The 24,574-nt window shown below is 41.3% G+C and overlaps 1 protein-coding gene across 1 annotated transcript in view; it reads right to left on the reverse strand.

The window, feature by feature from the left end:
- Positions 1-1,703: 1,703 nt before the first annotated feature.
- Positions 1,704-24,574, reverse strand: part of CCDC149 (coiled-coil domain containing 149) — a 55,533-nt gene continuing 32,662 nt past the window's right edge. The window contains exons 8-14 of the mRNA XM_074147865.1: positions 23,462-23,546; positions 22,075-22,219; positions 15,204-15,280; positions 13,700-13,732; positions 9,839-9,946; positions 5,276-5,869; positions 1,704-4,668 (exon numbers count right to left, since the gene is read on the reverse strand). Coding sequence (XP_074003966.1) covers positions 5,277-5,869; positions 9,839-9,946; positions 13,700-13,732; positions 15,204-15,280; positions 22,075-22,219; positions 23,462-23,546 — 1,041 coding nt within the window. The 3' untranslated portion in view covers positions 1,704-4,668; position 5,276. The remainder of the gene's footprint in view (positions 4,669-5,275; positions 5,870-9,838; positions 9,947-13,699; positions 13,733-15,203; positions 15,281-22,074; positions 22,220-23,461; positions 23,547-24,574) is intronic.

The raw sequence follows: 24,574 nt of genomic DNA on the forward strand, positions 1-24,574 counted from the left end.
AACCTTGTGGTGTGTTTTCTTGAAGGAGAAAAGATTCCCTTTATATGCGATTTGGGAAGTGAATGCGTGTAAGTAAGAGTGGCAACGGGTATGGCTGATGGTCTGGAAAGAGCCTGTGCTGTAAAGGGATCTTCAGGGATCGTAAGTTAGATACCAAAGAGCAAAAAAATAGTGAATGTAAGTAAGAAATTGCCTTTCATTAGACACTATCCTGTATCTAGCTGCAAATCTGAAAGGCAAGAAGATCTCTGTGCTTTCAACAGGGTTGTGTTGCAAGAGCAGGATGATGGACTTCCCGTAAAAATAAGGGAAAGTACAGACATTTCTGTTTTAAACCTCAGAACCTTTACGTGATTCTACCGGTATTTTCAGGGTTTGTTGTTTGTCCAGTGAGACCTGGACAGGCTGGAGAGCTGGGCAAGGAAGAACCTCATGAGGTTCAACAGGGAAAAGTGTAGGGTCCTGCACCTGGGGAAGAAGAATGTCAGGCACCGATACGGGTTAGGTGTGGACCTGTTGGAGTCAAGTTCTGAAGAGAAAGATCTGGGGGTCCTGGTAGGCAGCAAAATGACAATGAGCAAGCAGTGTGCTCTTGTGGCCAGGAAGGCCAATGGAATCCTGGGCTGCGTAGGGAAGAGTGTGGCCAGTAGGTCGAGGGAAGTCATTCTCCCCCTCTACTCTGCCCTGGTGAGGCCACAACTGGAATACTGCATCCAGTTCTGGGCTCCCCAATTCAAGAGGGGGAGGGAACCACTGGAAAGAGTCCAGCGAAGGGCAACGAGGATGATTCAAGGATTGGAGCATCTCCCTTATGAAGAAAGGCTGAGAGAGCTGGGACTCTTTAGTCTGGAGAAGAGAAGGCTGAGGGGAGACCTTATCAATGCTTATAAGTATCTGAAGGGTGGGTTGAAGGAGGACGGAGCCAGACTCTTTTCAGTGGTTGCCAGTGAGAGGATGAGGGGCAACGGGCACAAGCTGGAACATAGGAGGTTCCACTCAAATATGAGAAGAAACTTCTTCACGGTGAGGGTGACAGAGCCCTGGAACAGGCTGCCCAGGGAGGGTGTGGAGTCCCCTTCTCTGGAGATTTTCAAGACCCGCCTGGATGCCGTCCTGAGTAACATGCTCTGACATGCTCTGGGCAATCCTGCTTCGGCAGGGGAGCTGGACTAGATGATCTTTATGGTCCCTTCCAACTCTAAAAATTCAGTGAAATTCAGTTCTCAAACATGTATAAGCCTCTTAACTATTTTAAATTGTCCACATCGCTACAGCCAAGTCACGCTGTTTACACCTTAAACAGAAATAGAATATTCCAGTTTACCATCGCTCCCCAGCAAAAATTCTCTAAAGCCTCTAGTTTGTGCCCATCAGTAATTAAGTTTGGTAGACAAAAGTTTGAACGCTGCTCAGACAATGACGATAAAGTTAGCAGATCAGAGATAAATATTATTTTCACAGCCAAAAAATACTGAGTGTGTTTCTTCATACAAAAAATGTAGGAAGTAAATCAGTCAATTCAGACTGGGAGAAGTGACAGTGAAAAGACTTAAGTCATATAATTTTTAGACTTGAAACTCTCACTCAATAAAGCTTTACTTTTAAAATTTAACACAACTCACTGAAACTACTAAAACACCACCTCATGGCTATCGTTCATCTGAGAGCGAGAAGAGAAAAGGAAACAAGCAGGTAGAACAAGCGTATCAGGAAATGTTTTTATTAAAGATGACAAAACATATTAATAGAGTTGAACCGTGTTGTGCACTTAACCCAGGCAGCAACAAAGGAGAGGTTTGCAAATAAATTAAACTGCATAATTTACAAAGTAGAACTACAAAAAAGAAGCTGGTAAACAAAAAGCTGTCTTTTAGAAATGTAGCAGACTTTCAACTTAATCTCAGTAAAGATTTTGAAATACATTCCTGAGCTCGTATGGATTAAACAAATTCCACTGTCTTTATGATACAAATTCCCATATGCTTAAAAATAGTCTCACTTAGAAAAGAAACAGCATCCTCAAAGATGCTTCTTAATCTGTCGTTTTCACACACTTAATTTATAAATTCGGTGAACATTGTTTTTCAAACAGCCACAACATTGTACTTTCAAACGAAATCCTTCTCACAGATAACGTGCGAGTTCAGTTTTAGGTGAGACAAGCTCCTTCACTTTGTGAAAGGCATCTCCTCCACACCCCTCCCACAACGTTCCCTTCCCAGTTCGCTTCCCCAGAGCCCAACACCAAAACGGTGTGTTTGTCTGGATGCCATTTCTGCATTTCTGAAGTCCTAAAAAAAGGGAACACAAGTCTAAAAAAAAAAAAAAAAAAAAAATCCAAAGCCCCCCCAAACAACCAAACCAAGTCATCCCTGAAAAACGTGATGCAGTGTTGATTCCACAACAAAGCAACAATTAATTAATTTACTAGGGAAAAAATAAAAATCATTGTTCCAATAGCACACCAATTTCAATTAAAGCAATATCCAAGGAAGATACTGACAAGAATATTCAATTAATTACCACATAGTGCAGCAAAGGTGTCTTACTTTCACAAGTCTCCTGGCTTTGAAGCCTTGTGTGTTCCTGGGAGAAGGCTAAAAACGTAGCTGGAATACACATTGACTGGAGCAGAGAGGAGAGGGATGGGACTGCAGCAGTGATATAACACTAAATAGGAGTTTTCCAGAGATCTAGATATCTCACTGGAATCTCGTGATTGCAAAGATATAAAAACGGCATCTAAGAGGGAGAATGGTGTGAGGATAATTACCAAGATGCCCTAATGGCTGGGTTGTACATCACTGTGCCCTCACAGAAAAAACGATACTAAAAAAGAATGAACGACTGAGGCACTAAAAAGCTGTTAGTCCAGCACTGCTTCTATCTGCTCGGATTTTTGCAAGAAGCTCCTCGTTAATTAATAGCATTAACTGGCTGTTAAGGGACCGGGAGCAAATGCCAACTCACACAACCGTGGGTCAGGAAAGACACAGGGCAGGGAAACAACATCAGCCTCTGAACGTTCCAGAGCTCAGCTACGTGAAACCCTGACCTTCTTATTCGCCTGCCTCAGTTCTGACTGCACTGATATTTAGCTCCGCGCAGGATTAGCCTGTGAAAGATGGAAAAGAATACGTCTTGAATAAAATGCTACTTCATGTGACATTCAAGCATTAAAGGAAAAAAAAATCCTGCCACATTCTCCAGGAGATTTCAGTTTCTGCAGCTATTTCTCTTCCGACCTGTCAGTGCTGTCACACGAATGAGCCAATAACACAGTCAGTTACAATTAATGGGAACAGCATAACGATCTTCCGAATACTTAAAACTCTTCTTGTTTTTTTTCAGGTGATGAGGAACTTAAATGGCGATCAGGGTAATGAAAGAAAAACTTTTTACTGCTTCGTGTTCCTGACACGCTGAAATATACAGATGGTTTTTATTCCTAAGGGCTGCTGCTGAATATCAGTGAAATGCTGCAACGTCGAATTACCTTTAAAGAGAAAGGAAACACGTTTGAGGGGCGCTGCGAGTACGGCTTTACTGCCTGCACAGGCACTGAAAGGGTTACAGCAACGCACCTGCTGGGGAAAACACAGGAGAACAGAGACAAGCCACATCTTTCACCTTCCCACTACCATTCCTTATACTTCTACGTAATCATTTACATACAGCCTTTCTTCTGCTGAATGCAAACTGCTCATGGACTCTGACACCTTGATTACGGCGGCACCTGCTCGCTCATCTTCCACATACAGAGGAGTTTGTCAGTATTGCTAATATAAACTCCGTTCATTCAGTCGCTGACAAGTGGGCCGTAAAAATCTGCAGCTGGCAGTTATTTGTCAAAGGAGGACTCAATCTGGGAGGGATTTTCCTTTTTATTAGTAGTATTTTATTAAATTTGGTTTCATTCTCTCTGATTGGTTTCAAGTTCTAGGAGTGAGAAATGAACATTTACAGACAATTAGGTCCCAAGCCAGCAGAAAAATTGCCTTGACGGCTGCTGGCCCATAGAAGCTCCACAGCTGCAGAGCCTATTCCTTCTGCTACAAACAGGAGAGGAAGGACGTGCCTCCCCTTCTCCGACAGCTGCTAACTTCAACGTGAAGTATTCCCGTGTTGCTGCCTTCCCAGGAGCAGAGTGGCACGGCTCCAGCACCAGGAGCGAGCTGGGGAATGACACAGCAGCCTCCCTTTTCTCCGGTTATTATAGGGACGCTTTCCTATGACTAAATATCGACAAGGGAAGCAGTTTAAGAAAGCAGCAACAACGCAAATAAACCTTCCACCACCCCATAGACTGGTGAAAGGAGGAGGAAAGGAAGAGCTATCCTTAATTCCAAAACATCAGAAAATAAAAAGACACAGACTCCTTTAAAAAGGAGGGCACAGATGGAGCAGGCTGAAATCTACCACCGGTTACTCAGCCCCGAGGGCTGTTCCAGCTCCTGTGGGCTGAGGAATGTAATTCCAGTAACAGGGAGCCGAGCAGGTGGACAGGGCAGCGCTGGTTCCCCTCTTGCCGTTCTCTTTGCTTGAGAACAGCATCGCCGCTTCTCACAGAAAGCCTTCTGGCTTCTCCGACAATGTTTCCTTCAGAGCTTCGCTAAATGGGGTTCTCAGTATCTGGCGAAAGAACTCCCTGTATTTTCAGGAGATGAGCTGGGAGAGGGAAGAAAAAATTTCATACAGTTGAGAAGATACAAAGGTTTGAAATGAGAGAACTATATACACACAGGGATGGTTTTCAGAAGCTTCCTATAAGGGAATGGTGAATTTATTCTATGGCTGTACTTACAGGCTCTATATGTAACGAGAAATAGAATGCAGTCTGAGAAACAAGCAAAAGCTTGCTACTTTAAGATGCTTCTGAATTTATCACTCCAAATTTTTTATCCTCGGAAGACACTTCTAACCATTAAAATACAGTCCAGCACTGGACCATACCCATTTCAGAGGCCTAGGGATAATATGATACATCATTATCACCGGGCTCTTTGCTCCACTAATGTAAATTACATCAATCTATGCAGAAACTTTAAATCATTACAAAGAATCAACATGATTAAACCTCATCAGCTTCAAATTCTTTCCCTTAGGTAATTTACGTTTTTGGTACGTTATACCCTTAACGTAACAGAAGAACACCTTTATTAGACAAATATTAACAAATCAACCCTACGGCACACTGTTTCACCGATCATATTGGCAGCAGCTCAGCCAATGCAAAAGGATTATGGTGAGAAGCTCCAGGGCCTGGACTTCATACCTCAAGACAAACTGTTGTCCAAATATTCACAGTTTTCAGCAGAATCAGATGGTTTCTTGCTTTCGGATTCCAGGAGCTCCTCAAAGCTATTATTTCTCTGTGCAGTTGTAACACCGAGCGCTCCGTGCCTTCCGGGGTCCTCAGCGTGTGCCACATCCACGGCGCTGTTACTTCCATCCCCTCTTTCACTGGGAATGTCACAATCGCTCTCCGAGGTCTCGTCATTGTCTTTCAGGGCCTCAGTTTCAGCTGTCTGTTCATTTTCTGAGTTTGAGGGATCCGTGGGGTCGGATGAGTCAGGGCTGGAAAGTGGGAACTCTCCCTCAGAGGAACCATTAAACTCTGCTCCAACCACCGTGTTCTTCTCCCCTGCAGAAGCGCCTGCTCTTTTCCCTTCCAACTCTGCAACTGCCTGCTCTGTCAGTTTAATTATCTGACTTCCGAGCTTGTTTATTTCTTCCTCCTCGGAAGGTAGCTGGGGTAATGAAGGATAAAAATGTTTATTTTGGTTTCTGTTATTTAAGTTGGTTCCCTCTGGAGCCAGGGACTCACTTGCAACGGCACAAGTTTCATCACGTTCTCCCTTCTGTTCTGCTGAAAGAGAAATGGGACAATGAGATGCTCTGGTCAGTCACAGGTATTTATTATAGAATCATAGAATGGTTCGAGTTGGAAGGGACCTTAAAAGATCACTGAGTTCCAACCCCCCTGCCATGGGCAGGGACACCTCCCACTAGACCAGGTTGCTCCAAGCCCCATCCAGCCTGGCCTTGAACACCTCCAGGGATGGGGCAGCCACAGCTTCTCTGGGCAACCTGTTCCAGTGTCTCACCACCCTCACAGGAAAGAATTTCTTCCTAATATCCCACCTAAATCTCCCCGCTTTCAGTTTAGATCTGCCCTGAAGACCACAACCACCAGTGCCAGACCACAGAGTTGTTTATCTCAGTAAGGAATTTCTAAGAGTGATTCCTCTCAGGCCCATCCCAGGCCCATTTCTTAGATGACAAGCGAGCAACACAACTTTTCTTGCTGGATCTGGCCCAGTTTTGGAGCCTGTCCTTCCCCAACGTGAACAACTCTAGAAGAGTTGCAGTTGATACCATAGAACAGCAAGCTCAGGCAGACTGTTTCACCAAGCTGGTGAGGGGTGTGGAGAACAAGTCCTATGAGGAGAGGCTGAGGGAACCGGGCATGTTTAGTTTGGAGAAGAGGAGGCTGAGGGGGGCCCTCATTGCCCTCTACAACTACCTGAAAGGAGGTTGTAGAGAGGTGGGTGTTGGCCTCTTCTCCCAAGGGAATAACGACAGGACCAGAGGAAATGGTCTGAAGTTGGGGCAGGGGAGGTTTAGACTAGATATCAGGAAGAATTACTTTACTGAGAGGGTGGTCAGGCACTGGAACAGCCTGCCCAGGGAGGTGGTGGAGTCGCCATCCCTGGAGGTATTTAAGAAACGTGTAGATGTGGCACTTCAGGGCATGCTCTAGTGCCTGAGATTGTGGGGGTCTTTTGTGTGTGTATGTGGTGATCTCAGAGACTCTTTCCAACCATGAAGATTCTATGATTCTATATCAACTCTAAGCAAGGCACCGGCTACAGAAATTTTTGGCCCAGCTTAACATTAACCCCCCCATCACTAGCACTTTCAGGGGTTAACACAAGGTCCCTTGATTTGAAGCTTTTCATGGGCTTTCGCCCAATAACGAAGCTTCGTTATTGGTCCTGCAACATTTCTCCTAACATAAAAGATTATTCTAATTTGGGTAACAGCAGAAACCAAAGCAGCAGTGGAAGAATTTTAAATATACCATTATACCAAAAGGCAAACACTGAACAAAGTGTCAGAATAGAGAAACAGCGATGTGCAAACAAACAGCTTTGTGAAAGAGGGAATTTGTCCTCATCTCAGTTAAGAACAAAAAGCCTCATTGAAAATAAGCTTGCGAAGTCAAGAAAAATTAGGAAATGCCAGAAGCACTGGCTGCGTTGACAGCTTAAAATGACTCTTGTCATGCAGATGCATTACCTTTTAGTACGTGAGCGTTTACTCTATTTCTCCCGCAGGAATCCTGCCTCACACAATGCACGGGACAGCCTGGCTGCAGGGAGAACCGGAGCCGCCCAACAGAGGAAGCCACTGTCTCTATCAGACCCATTTCATTTAGAATTCGGGAGCTGCCTGAATGAGACAAGGACTGGCATGAAGGGAACAGACACCCTTCCTACCATTAAGGAAGCTTCCAACTCTGAAGAGCTGGAATTTAAGCCTGTGGAAAAGGCAGGGAGGGATAAATTAACTTTCAAAAGGTGATCACCCGCTGGATCTAATCCTCATTATCTGAGCGCTCAGCTGGAAAGCCAGGAGCTTGATTTGCAGTACTGCTCTGCTCACGTTGTATATCCGAACACACACACTCAAAGTGCTCCAAAAAGAGCCAAAACGCATGTACCTCAGCACTGGAAATTAGCAGGGACTCTACTTTATTCTCTGTGTGCCTCAGTTTCCCCCCACTACACTGGGATAACACCATCGCATCACCTCGCTGCAATTTTCTAAAGATAAATTGTTTCCAAGCACTAGAACAGCAGAGAAAAGTTTACAGAAAACCAGTGCTTTTGTCTTCAGGGAACGCTTGAAACAGCGCAGAGGCAACGCAGCAGGAGCAACGCGTTCAACAACGGGGAGGAAAAAAACCCGACTAGCTGCTCGTTAGCAGCTGCGATGCTCAAGTATGATCTATGCCACAACGTTACCCATCCTGCCCACTGGATAAAGTGAGATTTAGTGGCACAAGACAGTCTTTAATTCATATGGTTGTACGATGTCATTATGTATTTTCACACAGGAACTGCACGGTATTATCCTACAGCCTCCTGGCATCAGTATATCCTCCAGACTCCTGGCATCCAGCTTCACTGAAACGACGATAACAAGCACAGACTAAACTAAGCCTTGATGAGATCAGGGTAAGCAGATAGATTAGATAAAAAAAGCCTGAAAAAGCCCTCTGATTATCTGCAGATCTAGCTAGAGCGACATTTGACGTCATATAGAAAGTTCTGATAAAGAATGTACATTAGCGCAAAAGCTAAAAATGTTTCCTGGGCCAAACAGGCACCAAATATCAACGGTGCTATTTAAAGGACCGTAGCTGACCGATGCCACATCAGGCCTGGGATTTAAAGATATGTAAGAATTTCATTGCTATTCGCTTATCAATTACTTGCTTTCAATTACAAATATACTAAATGCTTTCATGTTTAAAAGAAAACAACAAACCAACAACAGACAAACTGGAAAAAAAAAACAATCCCCCCCCCCCCCAAAAAATAAAAATCACACGGTCATCAGAATTTAAGACAAAAAAGTGATCTGGCTGACATAAAAAAAAAAAAAAAAAAAAATCAGCTGAAGTAGAAAACACAGCAAGGAAAGTCTGGCAGTGTTACAGAAACTGGGTCTGACGAGATATGACAGACAGCTTTAATCAAAACTCTAATACCAACCTCACCTAGGACAAATACGTAAAGGAAAGAGCATAATGCCACCAAGTAAATATTTTCAGTAACTGCAAATTTAATTAAAAAAATAATCAATGATTAAGCAGGCAAAAAATTAATATTTATGAGTTATTATTACTCACCAGAGAACTATTCAATATAGTTTCACTTCTTATTTTTAGCAAAAATATCAGCTGATCAAGGTTATAAAAAAACAACCAGTCTGGCTGTCAGGTTTTATCAGATGATGACATGGATAATAAAGTCAAAATTAAGCCACAATCTATTTAGTTGCAGGACTAACAAATAAATTGTTTATGATGCTTCATGGTTAGCTGAGTAAGATCTGGGCATACCAAAATGTTACGCCCATTAAAGAGCTTATCCAAATACTGATAGGCAACCATAATAATCCATCTCCCATCCATTATGAAAAACTAAGGACAAAAAAAAAAATAATCAAGGTTATCAGTAAAACACTATCTCTTGCTACTGTCAAATAAAGTTAAGCTTGACTTTGGATGGATGTTAAAGCTTGCTATTGGGGAAGGATTTTTAACAAAACACATGCAAGGCTCTAAAAAAGAAAAAAAGCAGCCAATTTCTCTGGGAAAACGAGTCGGGTATTTCAATTTACCAGGTGCAATCAGGAAGCCTTTCATCTAGATATCAGCTATAATGCAGGAAAGTGCTAAGCCAGTTCCACAGACTGCCTTCCTACTGTGCATTTTAACCGAGGGAAGAAGAGCGGGAGGCAGTTAACAGTAACATAGATGGCATGAATAACTTCTAACAGTATCAAGTTATCTGGTAGGGAAATTCTTTGAGGTGTAAGACCCGATCCCTAGCCCTGTGCAATCTATTCAACAGTCATTTCTCAGTCGTTTCTTTGCTATTTGTACTGGGACCATCTATCCATTTTACTTGTGGATGATTTATTCAATCTCTGTGACCACTGAAACTTTGCCTTCTGCTACCCCAGCACGAAAATTTATTGCTTTTTATTTGGAAAGAAAGGAGTGCTCGGCTCTCATCATGTTCCTTACGTTACAGGTGCTCACCTTGTACTTCAGTTTTCTGGGGCTTATCAGTAAACGCTAACAACGGCGACCTGGACCGCTGTATAACGGGCAAGGTTGGGTCACTGAACGTAATGGTATCCTTTCCACCTGAAACACAGTGTTAGAACCGTTAATTCACCAATTACATCCATTGTGCACTAACGAGATTCAAGCATATCCTACAATTTTTTATTTTTTTTTTTGCAATGTTATTGAAAAGTACAGAAGAGGAAAAGCATCTCAAATGATCCTGCTGCGGCACGGAAAAAAATACTCTGTACTGGAGCTGGAATATGCAAGTGAAATACAGCAAAGGCGTATGTTTTTACCCGCAGTACTGAGTAAAGGACAGATTTTTAAAGAAGACCAGGTGGCGCGTGCGGCAAATTGTATTAGCAATTAGCATTCAATTCAGAATATTAATAATCGGACCATACCAAAAAATTTTACAAAGAATAATGGATCATTTGCATGCTATTGCCAGCAAGTGTTCAGGCGCTGACTCTTTACTCTCCTACTCTGCCTCAGTGATGAAACTGCTCACATAATACATGTAATTTTACTGTACAAATACACATCCATATTATCCTACAATACTGCCTTAAAAAAAATACATTAAAAGCTAAGCATAACTAAGAACTACTAGGGAACGGGAGGGATTTTAATCTGAAAATTCCAAGAACGTTTCTGAGCATTTTGGTTTGAAGCCAAATGGAAAAGGGCAATTTTCCAGCTCTTTTGCAGACAAAATAGTGCAAGAAACCCATCAGCTGGGACTCTGCTGTAGATGCCTCGTCTTTACGTATTTTAGCAATAGAGAAAGCAACACCTGCAGTTCCTTTAGGAAGTCCTCCACTATTCAGGATGCTCCTGTTTTTAGTGACTGACACCACCTTAAACGTGGAGGGGAAACGGCAGGAAATGTGCAAAATCAGCTGAGCATGGGGTTTGTGTGGCCTCCAGGACAACTGCCAGCCCATAAGTCATGGCTGGGGAGGCAGAAGCTACCGCTCCATTTATCTCCATAAGAAGGGACGTTTGTGTAACAACCGCTTCTCCCCTCTAAATCTGTTTGCACGTTTCACCTTAAGGCAACATCCTAAATCTAATCACCCGTCCGAGACAAAGACTGTCGAAAGAGCACCAGGTCAGGAGACACCCAGAATAAATCCAGCTCCGAGAAAAGTTCTGGTACCTACTAAGAGATAATGAAAGTCAAGCCGTTCCCATGGAGTCTAACTGGACTATCCCAATCCCTTTTGAAAATACTGGCTGTAAATACCTTGATCCTGAAGGCATTAATGATGTTTCTATATCCTTAAAGTGCTGGGGTATATACTGCAGCAATGGGAATGCAATTAATGCTTTTGAAACACGGATTTGTCAAGCTTTGCTCCCCCTGCCAAGAATGCAACAGAATTCTGCCTTCACTATAGCAAGAATTAAAAAAAAAAAAAAAAAAAATACTAACAGCAAAGAGAACTCACCTACTGTAAGGCAAAATTAATTAAAATGAAAGAAAAAAAAAAAGGGCAAAACAAATCCGATGGCTATTTTAAAATGCAAAAGTCCCTGGAGGAATGTGCTTTCCTGTAACAGTGAAGGAATTTTGTGTTGGAAAAAGAATGAAATCATACAAGGGAGCCGTGGTATGAAAACATCCAATAGATATTCATACACAGCCAGAAGTAGCCACATATCCAAAAAGATACGAAAGAATCTAACAGAGGAAGTAAAATTCAAAAAGATGACGAATAAAGAATTGGAAGGGGGAACCTTTAACAGGAAAGTAGAAAACAGAGTATTTTTCTTTCCTTTTTTTTTTTTTTTAATAAAAAAGTAAAGCCTGAGCTAAAACCCCTGAAGATTGCAAGACAAGCTTCAAAAAAAGAAACTTCTTGACTTCCAGCCAGCATTTAGACAGCAAACACATTCACTTTCACATTTTTCTCTGAAAACCAACTTGGTGACAGAAAATAGAGCTAAGCTCAGTATCCACGCATCTAAGCAACAGATGTGGCCCAAAGAGTCCGAGGAGTATTTATTTATTAACAGTGACTCACAGCCATTCGCGAAGGAGGGACACGGGGGCATTGCTGCGCTAAAGTCTGTGATTCACCATCTGAAGTTGGATGGCACCCAGGGAATTTCAATTAGTTGGTTTGTAAACTCAATTTTGTAACTTATATATCTTTGTGTTTCTCTGTTTAATGCATTTTTCAAGGACTTCAGTGAAAAGTATGCAGATCTCAAAATAAGCAGACATATACATTTCTTTCGATAGTAGTAAATTCTTCCGTTTTCTTCTCCAGGGTTGGGCATCCTCTTACAACCCTCTGCTGGCCCCTACACCAGTGTAACTGGTTAAACCCACGGGAGCTGCTGAGCCCATTAATTCTGCCTCGCCTCTGCTCCACGCCGATTACTGCAGAGCAAGGGGCAGCGCCGAAACTTTCTTATCATCCCAGACAGAAAAAGGCTGAGTCACAGTCGGCTCTTTTCTAAGGCTATTTTCCAGTGGAAATCTGGAATTTTTTCAGATTTAAAAAAAAAAATAAAAAAAAATACAGAATTACTTATCTGAATGTCTAGTGACATCAAATTGTGAGAGGAATAAGGTGGTGTTTACTATATACTATTACCGAACACACATTTGAACCACAATGTACCCAAGATAAAGCAAAGAATTCAATGCGTCTGCAAACACCGCATTCTCTGCTTCCTTTTCAAGGCAAGTGGCCTCATAAAGAGAAAAATCAGAGCCAAATCTAGGCCCAAGCTCACTTTCTTTTCAGCAATGAACCTTGCAAAAGATTCACTTTAATTAAAGCCCATTTTCCAAGCAGGGGAAGCTAAAGTTTGTGGTAGGCAGAATCATAGAATGGTTTGGGTTGGAAGGGACCTTAAAGATCATCAGAAAATGAATGATGCTAACAGTTTCACCATTTCAAAAATTAAATACGCACTTCCTTGTGATTTAGCTTTCGTATAGTTCATCCATGCATTGCTCAAATAGCAGATGACAAATATATCACTCGACAAAAAAAAATAAAAATCAGAACTGGTCAAGCTCTTTCTTCAATAGGATAAAGCTTATTAACCTCATTTATTAACACCATTTGGAAGATATTAATATCCTGGTGACAGCGGATGTTATAAATGTTATATGGACAATGATGCCTAAGCAGGAACATTAACTTCAGATTAAAACCCTGCAATTTATAATATGTGTTTCTTTCAGTGCTAGACTGAACATCAGCTTTCATCTGCGTATTTTTTCCGATGATAAAACGTTCAATCGCAAACAAATAACATGTTTTTTCTCTCTGGCTTTAAGTCTGACTAGATGAGATCCTCTCCATGCTCTGCCCCTCACCCGAGCCAAGATTCGGCTGCAGAGTCCGCTGTGGTAGTTCCCACACTATTTGGTACATGCTGCTGTTTTATGGAGCGGAAGCTTTCCGTGCTCCGAGAAGAAAATCAGTGACCTACCAGGTGTTGCAAGGCTCTTTCTGGCCACCTCTGGGACCAGAGTGCACTTGGAAACAAAGGTGCACTCTTTATTTAAAGGGAAGAAGCAAATCAACAAACCTTGGGACTCAACAGATCTCACAATCCAGTATAAAATTCCTTTACAGCTATTTAAGATCATCCTTTCTTTACTATTTTCCTCAATTTAAAGGAACTGTCTGGTAGAGCAATCTCTTTTTCTCTTGTGGTCATCTAACTCACTTGACCGAGCATCTTAATCCATCAGGCATAAAAAAGTTCAGGTAACATTTCCGTTCATTTACATGCAGTGACAATATTTAACGTACTGCTAAAATCAGTTACTAAAAATATACGTCAAGCAGAACCTACTCCCAAATCCCACTGAGACATTGTAGCTCAGGCCTTCAGGCAGCAAAAGAAAGGAAGGAAAGAGACAGTTGTTATTGTACAAACATTAATTTGAAGTCTTACCTACAGAGACCAACAGTGGTGCAAGAAGTTCCCGCTGTTCCATTTTTTAAATACATTTTGCAAAGACTAGAAACACTGCAACTATTAGTGTATGAATTTCACACAACACTATTTTTGGAAAAAAAAAAACCAAAAAACCAAAAACCAAACAAACCACAAACCAACCCTACAGTACCTTAAATTGGTGAGTTTATGGTGCACGTTGGTAGTAATGTACAAAATCGCATTAGCAGGTTCTTAGACAAATATTTCACCTGCATCTTTTGGAGAAGGTGGGGAGGGACAAACACAGTAAGTACGCTATCCACGGAAACAATTTTGGGACCCTCAGTTTTGGAAAGCATCAAGAAGAGAGAGGCAGTTCCAGAAAGGTGATTGAGAAAGCCTGCAACGGGCCAGCTAAAATGGAAAAACACCCAAATGTATTTTGTACATTGTGTACAATTGTGTACAATACATTAAGTGTATTTTGGGAAATACACCCCAAATGGAAATACAACCCTTGGGCCCAAGGGTTGAACAGCACAGGTTTGTCACGAGGTCTCTTCAGCTTTGTCAAATGTTTTCTTCTAGATGGAAAGGGTAGGTGGGATAAAAAAAACCAAAACCCACAGAGCCAAAAAACTAGAAGCCTAAACCACACCATCTCCCACCCCCAGCAGCACTGCTAGGAAGCTGTAAACAAAACAAAGCCTAATGATGCAAACACCAACAATGGAGGAGCATAATTTACAGTGGTTAAAGAAGACACAATTAGGTGTAATGGGAAGAAAAGAAACAAAAAGTAAATGGAAATTAAATATTGCACGTTTTCCTAACAGCGAGGTCTATTAGGAAGCAGATTAATCTCCCATTACTTGAGTAATTCAAAACCAAATACAATACTTAAGATGCTACAGGGAATAAGCCTGTTCTGGAGAGACGGACTAGAAAATTTAAGATCATTTACATTTCCAATTTCTCAGAGTTTATGATTGTACAGAAAAACATTAAAAAGACAGCAATAAAATCCATGGAAGTTACAAAAAGAACAAAATTAATGAATAAAATCTATTGAAAAACATAATGGCCAATATCCTGTATATCATTTTATACGACTGTTCAAATAAAATAATACCTTTTGTTTTTCCTGCAGACTATGGAGACAATTTGATTATTTCCAGTATTGAAAACTTTTTTTTTTCAGTATACATATTTGACTTAGAGTTCAAAGAGTCTAGTGATTGTTGGTTTCAACTTAACGTTTATTAGAGGTTTCTAATTTTGCTAATGTGCTGAACAGCATATTCGCAAAATAACTGTCATTAAAAAAAAAAAAAAAATCATAGCTCAGCTTTGGTTAAATGCAAATATACCCTTGAAAACCGAACAAAGCAAACTGTTCTCTTGAATTTTTACTAACCTGGAAGACTCCACAAGCCAGCAATTTCCAAAGTTCTTAATTTCTTTTCTAGTTCTGCCACTCGATTGCCTAGAATTCTTTGGAAAAAGACAACAAAAACAAAATCCAGGGAGAGTTAGTTGAGGTGAGATTCTTTGTTATATGAAGGTAACCAATGCCCAACTGCTTATATGGCTACAGCTGAATTTTTAACTTGTTATTTAACTAGTACAGTAAACTTGTACATATACAGCCATCTCTTTTCATTAACGGCAATGGACACCCTCCCCCAGAGTAAAAAGAGAATACAGTTGTCTAATCTATCTCATGGTTTAAAAAAAAACATCTAGGATGTACTGGACATTTAATCTTTATCTTTCTGTAAAGATGAAGAATAGCAACTCACAATATTTCTATTTCCTTCCCTGCAAACATCTCTTCCCAGTTACTTTTACTGTCTCTACAGCTAAAACTGGAAGGTAAAAGCTATGCAGACAAAATACAGAAAACTCAAGACAACATCTAGATTGGTTTTGAAGTCCTAAGACACAATTTTGGCCTAGGCCTTTATTCACAGAGGTTTCTCTATCACTAAGATTGCTTAAAATGGAAAGGAATATCTTTCCCACTACATCTTTTCTTTTAGTGTTTTAGCACTGAACTCTGTTTTCTACTTCAGTAAAAAGCTTCAAGTTCTTTAGTGCCTTTATCACCCACTCAGTTTTCACTGGATTTCTTGGGTCATCTCTTCCTTTGTATCCAGTTCCTACAAAAATACTATTTGCAGTTAGCTCTCCTGCAGGATTTAACTTTTAGTCTTAATTCTCTCCCCAGATCAAATGAGAGATTTCTATCTTGCAAAGAAAGCTCTTCCCCCCTCCCCCCAATGAATTTTTTGAAAGTGTTTCTCTCGCAGGCGCAGCGACTCTCCTAGAGTCAGAAGTCTTTAAATAGATCCCAAACAATACTCAACAGAGTGAGAAAACCAGACGAGGCAGCAATTCTAAACACGACAGCAGAGATATTGGCCGGCAAGTTTTACTCATCAAATTACAGCAAGAGGATAAGCCAGTTAAATTCGAACCGAATGTTGAGAAGCAGCGTATCACAAGGCAGCAGGGCAATAGTAACTTCCCATGCTCACCAGAGCCGTGTAATGGTGCACCGCGTGCTTTCCAGTAAGGATTTTATGCTGCAGACGTTTGAACATACTGGGAATGTCATTACTGACAGGATGGCAGGACATGAAGAATGGCAAACCCAGCAAATATCAAAGGGGCTACAAAAATCAATTAACAAGGACTAAGTATTTTTGAAATCTCTACTGCGAGTGCTCTGCAATGACACAACAAAAGCCTGTAAGTATTTTAAAGATTACAAAAATATCAAGATGAGAGACAGAATGTGAAAGAGAAAGCTTATAATAAATATCAAATAAAGCTCTGAGAGGTACAGGGGTGTATATCAGCTAAAAAGCAAACAGCCCATCACGTTTACCAGCAGAGGAGAGAAGACATTTGGGAGCAGTTAAGTTTATTTCCCCATTGAAATTTGGTAATCAAATAGGTTACCGAGGTCATGATGGATCTATTACTGTCTTCTCCAATTACAATCAAAATCGTTCAAGTCTAGATTTCCCTTTCAGAATGCTTCCATCCGGTATGAGAGACTCAAGCCTTAATAACTCTATTTTCATATCCCGGTGTATGGCCTCACGTCCAGTAACTGCGCTCTGCAGCACCAACAGCAGGTGATGGAGAAAGGCACAGAGAAGTCACAAGAGGCTCTACCTTGTGCACGAGGAGCCCCCACCCATGCCCCTAAGGCCAAGAATCAGCCGAAGGACATGGAGTTCCCCTGGCTTACAGAGGCAGGGAATGGACGGAGGTGATGCAAGAGTTCTTGTGTGTCTTTTCAACTCAGACGGGGAGCCGACAAAACAACGCTGATGTGGCTAATGATTGTCACCACAAACGGGTCACAAGTTTAGCACTTCTGCCGCGAAAAGATAAAAAAAAAAAAAATCCTTATTATTTTCCTAAGTAGTTCACCAGTAGTTCCAGGGCAGAAAAAGGAGAGATACTGCCCTCCCCATTGTCAGCCGTATCACAGAAGGAAACCCAGCCCTCTGCATCAAGCTCATTTATTGCTACTGCTCTTGTTATTTAGACAACAATAGCAAAGTCACTTTTCTCTTGCTTCTCTTAAATTCATTTATCAGCTGTACCACACTATTTCTAAAGGTTTTGGAGCAAATAGATCCTGGTAATTCCTACTGGATCCTCAGAAGAGGCGCTGAGCTATTTTTTAACCTTTGTTGCAGTTTCTCACGTAGAAGGATCATTCTGTGGCTCTGAACGATAGTTGGCAAAAAGAAAGGACAATACTTAACCCTGCTCCTTTCATTCAGGAAGAAAGCAAAAAATACATTCAATTATAAGCATGGTTCTAGTTTGCTCCAAACCACATTATCTGAAGACAGGTATGGCAGAAATGAACCCTACATAAAGCTAGGAGTTATTATAGAAACCTTTTTTGATAATGAAATTGTAAGCAGTCCTGAACACACCGTGGTTTACCCCATTCCTTCCTTTCCCCTTCAGATAATTTGCCACCTCCATGTGTGCTGTGGGAAGACTGAGCTGTGGTGGCCTGGAACAGTAGGTATTTTTAAAGGCGCTGCACAGGTTGGTAGCACCGAATTCCCTCATCTATTTTTTTTTTAATCTCTAGCCATGGTGGACCAGATCCTTTGACTACAACAGAAAGATCACGTTATGGACCGATTGGTAGGTATTTCTGTTGTCTTTTGGTCATGTGTCTAACAACCATGACCAAAGGTGTTGGTCAACAAGGGAGTTAGTCTAAGCCTCCCTCCAGGAGGAGGTTTTACAGAAATCTGTTGTCTGTGTGACAGCAGCAATGATCCCACCTGAATTCAGAAGCTCCATTCTGGCTCTCCCATGCTTCCCAACACACATAGCCATAATCTGGAGGGAGCCGTGCTGGTTCACCACACCTGAGCTCCATTCACTTCACTTTCACAGAATCACATGGGGTTGGAAGGGACCTCTGGAGATCATCTCGTCCAACCCCCCTGCCAGAGAAGGTCCACCCAGAGCAGGTTGCACAGGAATGTGTCCAGGCGGGTTTGGAATGTCTCCAGAGATGGAGACTCCACCACCTCTCTGGGCAGCCTGTCCCAGGGCTCTGCCACCCTCCAAGGAAAGAAGTTCCTCCTCATGTTTAGAGGGAACTTCCTATGTTCAAGTTTGTGCCTGTTCCCTCTTGTCCTGTCAGTGGGCACCACTGAAAAAAGACTGGCCCCATCCTCCTGACACCCACCCTTGAAGTATTTATAGGCGTTCATCAGATCCCCCCTCAGCCTTCTCTTCTCCAGACTAAGTCTCCAGACTTTCCGTTTAGATCTTGCTACAGAAGACATTTACCCTCATACAATCCCCCAAATGCCTGTAAATAGGGTCTGTCAGGGTCACACATCTAGTTCTATACATCACTTGGAAACATCTACTCAGTTACAGACTGACACAATTACTTTTTGTAATTTTGGTCATGACTGAGCTTGCCCAAGTTGGAAATGTTAAAATTAGCGCAACATGTCTGAGCAGCAGAGCAACTGATCTGGCTTGCATGGGTGCTGGCAATTTCAGGAACAAATTGCACTAAAAAGAACATCTAATAAACAGCTTATTGCCAGCAGAAGGAAAAAAAGATTTTTATCCACTTGCTAGGCAAGGTTAGGGCTGTTCATTTTTGCATTTATGTAGCTATTTAATCTGGCAAGACATTACTGCATACAGAATTCATTTACAACTGCCTTTTCAAATTAAGCTAACGTGCTTGCGAGGAAAAACATAGGATGTTACTTAAACTTAGCAATAGTAGCTATGAATCACGTGGGGAAAATGTCTTGTTTTCTTCCCAAACAACACATTTTCTTAAAAGTGAGGCTTAAAAAAAAAAGAAAAAAAAAAAAAAAGGCTGGATTTAGCCTGCTTGTTCCTAGGCACATACTCCCACAGCTCTTTTTATCATGCCACATATTTAGAAAAGCGGCAATAATAATAGTGTGTCTGTTCCAAGAGCACATCGCAACGGATGTTTTTAACAACAGTGTAACAGCAGAAAGTCAACTTCAACAGCACATCCAAATTCTCATCTACGCAAGAAAAAAAAAAAAAAATTCACTGTCTTGTTATTGCTTCAGTTAGTCAGAAAGCAAATCTAGCATTCTGCTTTTGTGAACTTATACAGCCACAGCTCAATCCACAAGTAACAAAAGACATTTTGACTTTAGGTTAACCGTTTGGAGGAAAATAAGTTGATACGGTCTGAAAAGTCTCATTTACTGATAACAGAATCACTAACTGATCAATCAAAAAATCAAAAGCAGAACTTCTCCCCTGACTGAAAAAAAACCCCCAAAATCTCACGTTCTTCACCCGATAAATCTCACTTTCTTCACACAACAATCTCAAGGATTATCTGTGTCCTTCAAACATGCTCCTTTGCGCAGGGAAAGCCAGGCAAACAGGACAGAGGGGTGAAGGAGACTTTTACCTTCTGATTTATGTAAAACCTTTTGTTGTTACGATTCTCTCTAGCCCCACATCCTTCTCAGCTTCCTACTCTGAATGGAGAAATGTCTTCAACAAAAGAATGCACCTTCTACTAGTACCAGTTTATGGACCTGTCTGTTTCTTCCCCATTTTTGGGGCAGTTTCTTCCCCATTTGCAGAAGTCAGCAGTCTTTACTTGTAACTTTTTACATGGCAAATAAGTGCCCCAACAACCAGGTAACGCATCTCAAATAAAGGATGTTTTTCTCTGATGTCCTACCTGCATTTCCCTTTTTCACTTTAACTCTTTTGTGTCTTAGGTGTTTCTACTTCAAGTTGTTCCCCTTCCTCCTAGCTCCTTAAAAGCTTCTTCAACCCAACTAAATCCAAAGGTGACAAAAAGAAGGACGAAGGAGCATACCACATAGGAATGCTGCTGAGGCTCTTTATTCAACTTGCCCAGGATTTATCTTTTTTTTTCCCTGAAGCATCCTGAACTGAATAGAATCATAGAATGGTTTAGGTTGGAAGGGACCTTGAAGATCATGGAGTTCCAACCCCCCTGCCATGGGCAGGGACACCTCCCACTAGACCAGGTTGCTCAAAGCCCCATCCAGCCTGGCCTTGAACACTTCCAGGGATGGGACATACAAATACAAACTACAAACTACAGCTCTGAGCACAGTCGGCACCCAGGAGAGATGTAGACTGTCACCTCCCTCTAAGGCCTGATCTTCTATTGGGCACAGAATACTAGTTTGTGCACAAATCCAATCTCTGTTCCCGTGGCTCTACATGACTGGTTAAGCACGTAATAAAAGAATCGTATCTCCTTGTGGAGGCTTATCTCGAGAAAACCCATACTCAACAGCTGAAAGCAGACAGTGGTATCAGAAAGTAAAGCTATCATCGCAGTGATGCATTTGAGAGATGCAAGAGTGATCAGAGACACAAAATTAAGAAAGAAGTTTGCTATAGTTATAAGCAAGAGTATGCAAGTTAGAACACCGGGTAATGATACAGCATCAGGATGTAAAAGGCAAAGATTGGTTATATCTGGAATAACAAAAGTTGTTCTCTGGATGTTTTCCTTCTGATGTTACATTAGCAGTAAGAAGGGTTAGTAAGGGGGTGTTAGCCCTTCATCAGCATTGCTCAGCGCAGGAACTCCTCTTGCATTACATGACATACAGACACGAAGCAACTGAGCTGCCACCAGTTCGACCCGGGCTACATTTTCACCGCTTTCGTCTCCCTTTCGCTGATTAAGCATTTGCTTTCTCAAGAGTATTAAGAGTGGCTATAAACTGCTCCTCCACTTCTGTTGCCGCATCACCAAGAATTATGCGATGGAGTCTGCCTAGTATCAGAGTTATCAATTTTCAAAATGAATCATCTATTCTAGTGCAATACAGTTTACTTCTGTACTACTCCTTCCTTTCATGAAAGATGCCTGCCTGTTTCTGGCATCTGGTCCTGATGTGCTTTTGAGAAGCCTGAATAACCTCTGATTACCAATAGTGACTCAGTGTTTAAAAAAAAAAAAAAAGGGAAAAAAAACCTGAGCACAGAATCAAGGAACACTTCCTAGCTCTGATTTTCATGCACTGTATAAGGACAATAATATCAGAATGTCAGAAAATGTGTCAAAAACTATTGTATTCTGCCATGATAGGAGCTGTGCAAGACACGAAGAATTGTACTGATGAGTAGAAGAGCTAAGAGTAAACAAACTCTCCTTGAAAGTTCAGTTCAGATTTTTAAAAAAATAATCATACAGTGGCAATCCAACTGTGTTTATCTCCCTACAACTTTTGGCAAAGTAACTACAAGAGCAACAGCTATCATTTGGATGACACATAGGCTGCGAGCCTGTGACAAATGTTACACTAAATCTTTTCAGACCCTTTCCTGGGTGCAACATTTACTATTCCCAACAGCGTTCATTACCAAATTCCTACATTAACAACCAATTAACACATATCTTCTCCTCCAGTTCAAGGGCGTTCTTCCTCCCAGCAGCTTTTCTTTAGCCCTCCCTACAGACAACCTGCTAGAAGTTCCCTCTGTGTTATTATAGTTTGTCTTAAAGCTGAGCTGCAAACCAATCCTTGCCTAGTAGAGGTAGGCAGGTCTCTGTCAACCCCAGGCTTTACTTCAAAAATTAAATTTTTCTCTAAATACATACCTGATCTCAAAAACGAAAGAACCTGCCAGTTAACAATGACAATTAATTTTCTGTGAAAATGGGCCTTCCTTCCCATTTCCCTGAAAGTCCCCCAAAACTACGACTTAGAAGTCATGCTACCTACTTGTTGGTTTGCCTTTGGTGTTGTATTACCATGTTCTTCTCATGGATAGTTTCCAGCAATGCAGTGGCCAGTGATTTGAGGTCTGAAATGGACTGTGGTGTGGCTGGTAGGCTACATCCATGATCCTCCGACAACAGCCCTTGGACTATAATGTTAAAAACACAAATAAATTTTGGCTTCTAATGCACAGAGTTGTGACACAAACGTTTACTTAGCATTAAAGAACCACTCTCATTACTTAAATGAATACATTTTTTTTTTTTTTCTTCAATTAACAAAGTCAGTCTCTAGCTGGCACAAAGATGGTGGCTTTCTAAACTGTTCGTTATTCAATTGCCAGAACAAGTGTAGGCAGACACATCTTATGGTAACTTAATTCTGCTTTTGGAAAACTATTTTTGTTCAGAAGGAAACAAACTTAATCTTCTACAGGCCTACAGATTGGCAAAAATCGGTCATTTCTCTCCCACTTACATTAAAACATAAGCCCACAAGGAAGCTTTTATATTACTTTTTAGAATTATGATATCCTTCAGGTTACTTAAGACTGATGTGAAAATACAGTCACCCATGAATGCACCCTCTGCAGCAGAAGTTCACTCATATCATTATATCCATCAGGAAGTTCACTCATATCATTAACTTCTGTAACCAGAATCTGGCTCTGCCTCTTTATATATACATGCAAGTATATGGAGAAGAGGACAGAAGATAAGTCAAACCCAGAAAAGCGAGTTTCAACCTACCATGACAAATAACTACTGATCTCGTGTGTGTGTGTATGAATACACCAACACCTAAACAGTAGGCTGCCAGGTACACTGTTTAGCTCAGAGAATTTTCTTTTCCCCTTTCTTTCCTAATCTTGACGTTTTCTTTGAAGGGGGAAAAAGAGATTACTCCATTTTGCTACCCATGGATAGCAAACATGGGACAAAAGGATTTCTTGCAAAACATCTGAATGTAAAAGCTTCCAAGAACAGTAGCAGAGAACTTGATTTAGGGCCCCTCCTCTACCACCCAGTCTATTTTTCATTGGAATACAAATTGTGATTGCCATTGTTAGCAGAGCAAAGAGATGAATAAATAAGTGATTTTTCAGGGTCAAAGTTGCAGAGGGGTTTCGAGATTGAAAAAAAAAGATTGATAAAATTGACAGGGGAGAGAATGAATGGCAAGAGAGTAACAAAAGGAGGAGCAGTACTCAAGAGGCAGATTTTATATTGTCAAGTCAACTGAGAAAAGGACAAAAATTAGCACATAATAATAAACAGGAAAGAGGAGAAAGATTTTGCCTTGGTTGGTGAGGAAAGGGCTACTGAAATTAAGAGGTAAAATGGAAGGAATTCAAGGAGTTATACAACACCATGCTGCGTTGATGCAATACCTTGCTTTGCAGACAGGACTCCAGTCAGAGCACTGCTACTGGATCTGCTATGGGTCTTTGAGTTTTTTCGTCTCTCTAGTGCATTCTAAGGAAACAACAAATATCTTATTTAGAAAAACAGAAGCAAACAAATCTTTTCATTAGCAGTAAAGAATCCAGAACTTTGGATTTTGGTCTCAGAACAATTCTGCAGGACCTGGAGCTTACACCCATAGTGACCTGTGGGAGTGTGACTCTCCCGCAGTATTATTCTCCAGCCAAAAAAAAAAGTCTTTGCAATGTTACAAAGACTCATTCTGTCTCATTGCAATCAGTTTATTGTAGTCTCTCCCACCCACTCTCCGCAATTTTTACAATAATCTGCCGAGTGCCATTGAAGATACCACAGTATCCTGTAGAGAATATCAGTTGGGAACAAAAGCTGACCTTCCCCAGTATTTATTTGGATAGGTTTCAAAGGGAAAGCTCAAACTCCTTGATCGGAGTTTCTAGAAGCCCTTTTAGTAGCAAATACTGACTTTCAGGAATTAGCAGCAGAATGATCCTGCCACAGAAGTCCAGCTCTTCCAAAACAATGACAGTTCCGTGAAACCCACCAAACCACCAAGATGCTCAGTTCTCACCGATAAACTAACTCACACTCCGAGAGACCCAAGTCATAAGCGTGAACAGACGCTGAAATGAACTTGGTATTTTTGAGGAGCTTTGCTCATGCACAAAAAGCAATTAGTGCCGTGACTGCTTGATAGTGACCCAAATGGTTAAGAAGTCCTACTGACAGTCCTAAGACAACCCTTCTCATGCCCTGACAAGAAGCCCTCCCCTCCCACACCCCAAAATATAGAGTGCTTGACTTCAGGGAAGAGCAAGAATATTTTGCCATGGCAGGGGGGTTGGAACTAGATGATCTTTAAGGTCCCTTCCAACTCTAACCATTCTATGATTCTATGATTCAGTCCTAAAGACTGCATGCAAAACAGCATATATCTTAACCCAGCAATGGAAGAACAATGAAGACTTAGCAATCATTAAGACATATGAAGAAATTGTGCGGCCATTAGGGCACAAGACTTGTTTGTGACAGCAACCAGTTGCTGTCGTTCACAAGACACT

The sequence above is a fragment of the Numenius arquata genome, chromosome 5 (assembly GCF_964106895.1).
Source record: "Numenius arquata chromosome 5, bNumArq3.hap1.1, whole genome shotgun sequence".
NCBI lineage: Eukaryota > Metazoa > Chordata > Aves > Charadriiformes > Scolopacidae > Numenius > Numenius arquata.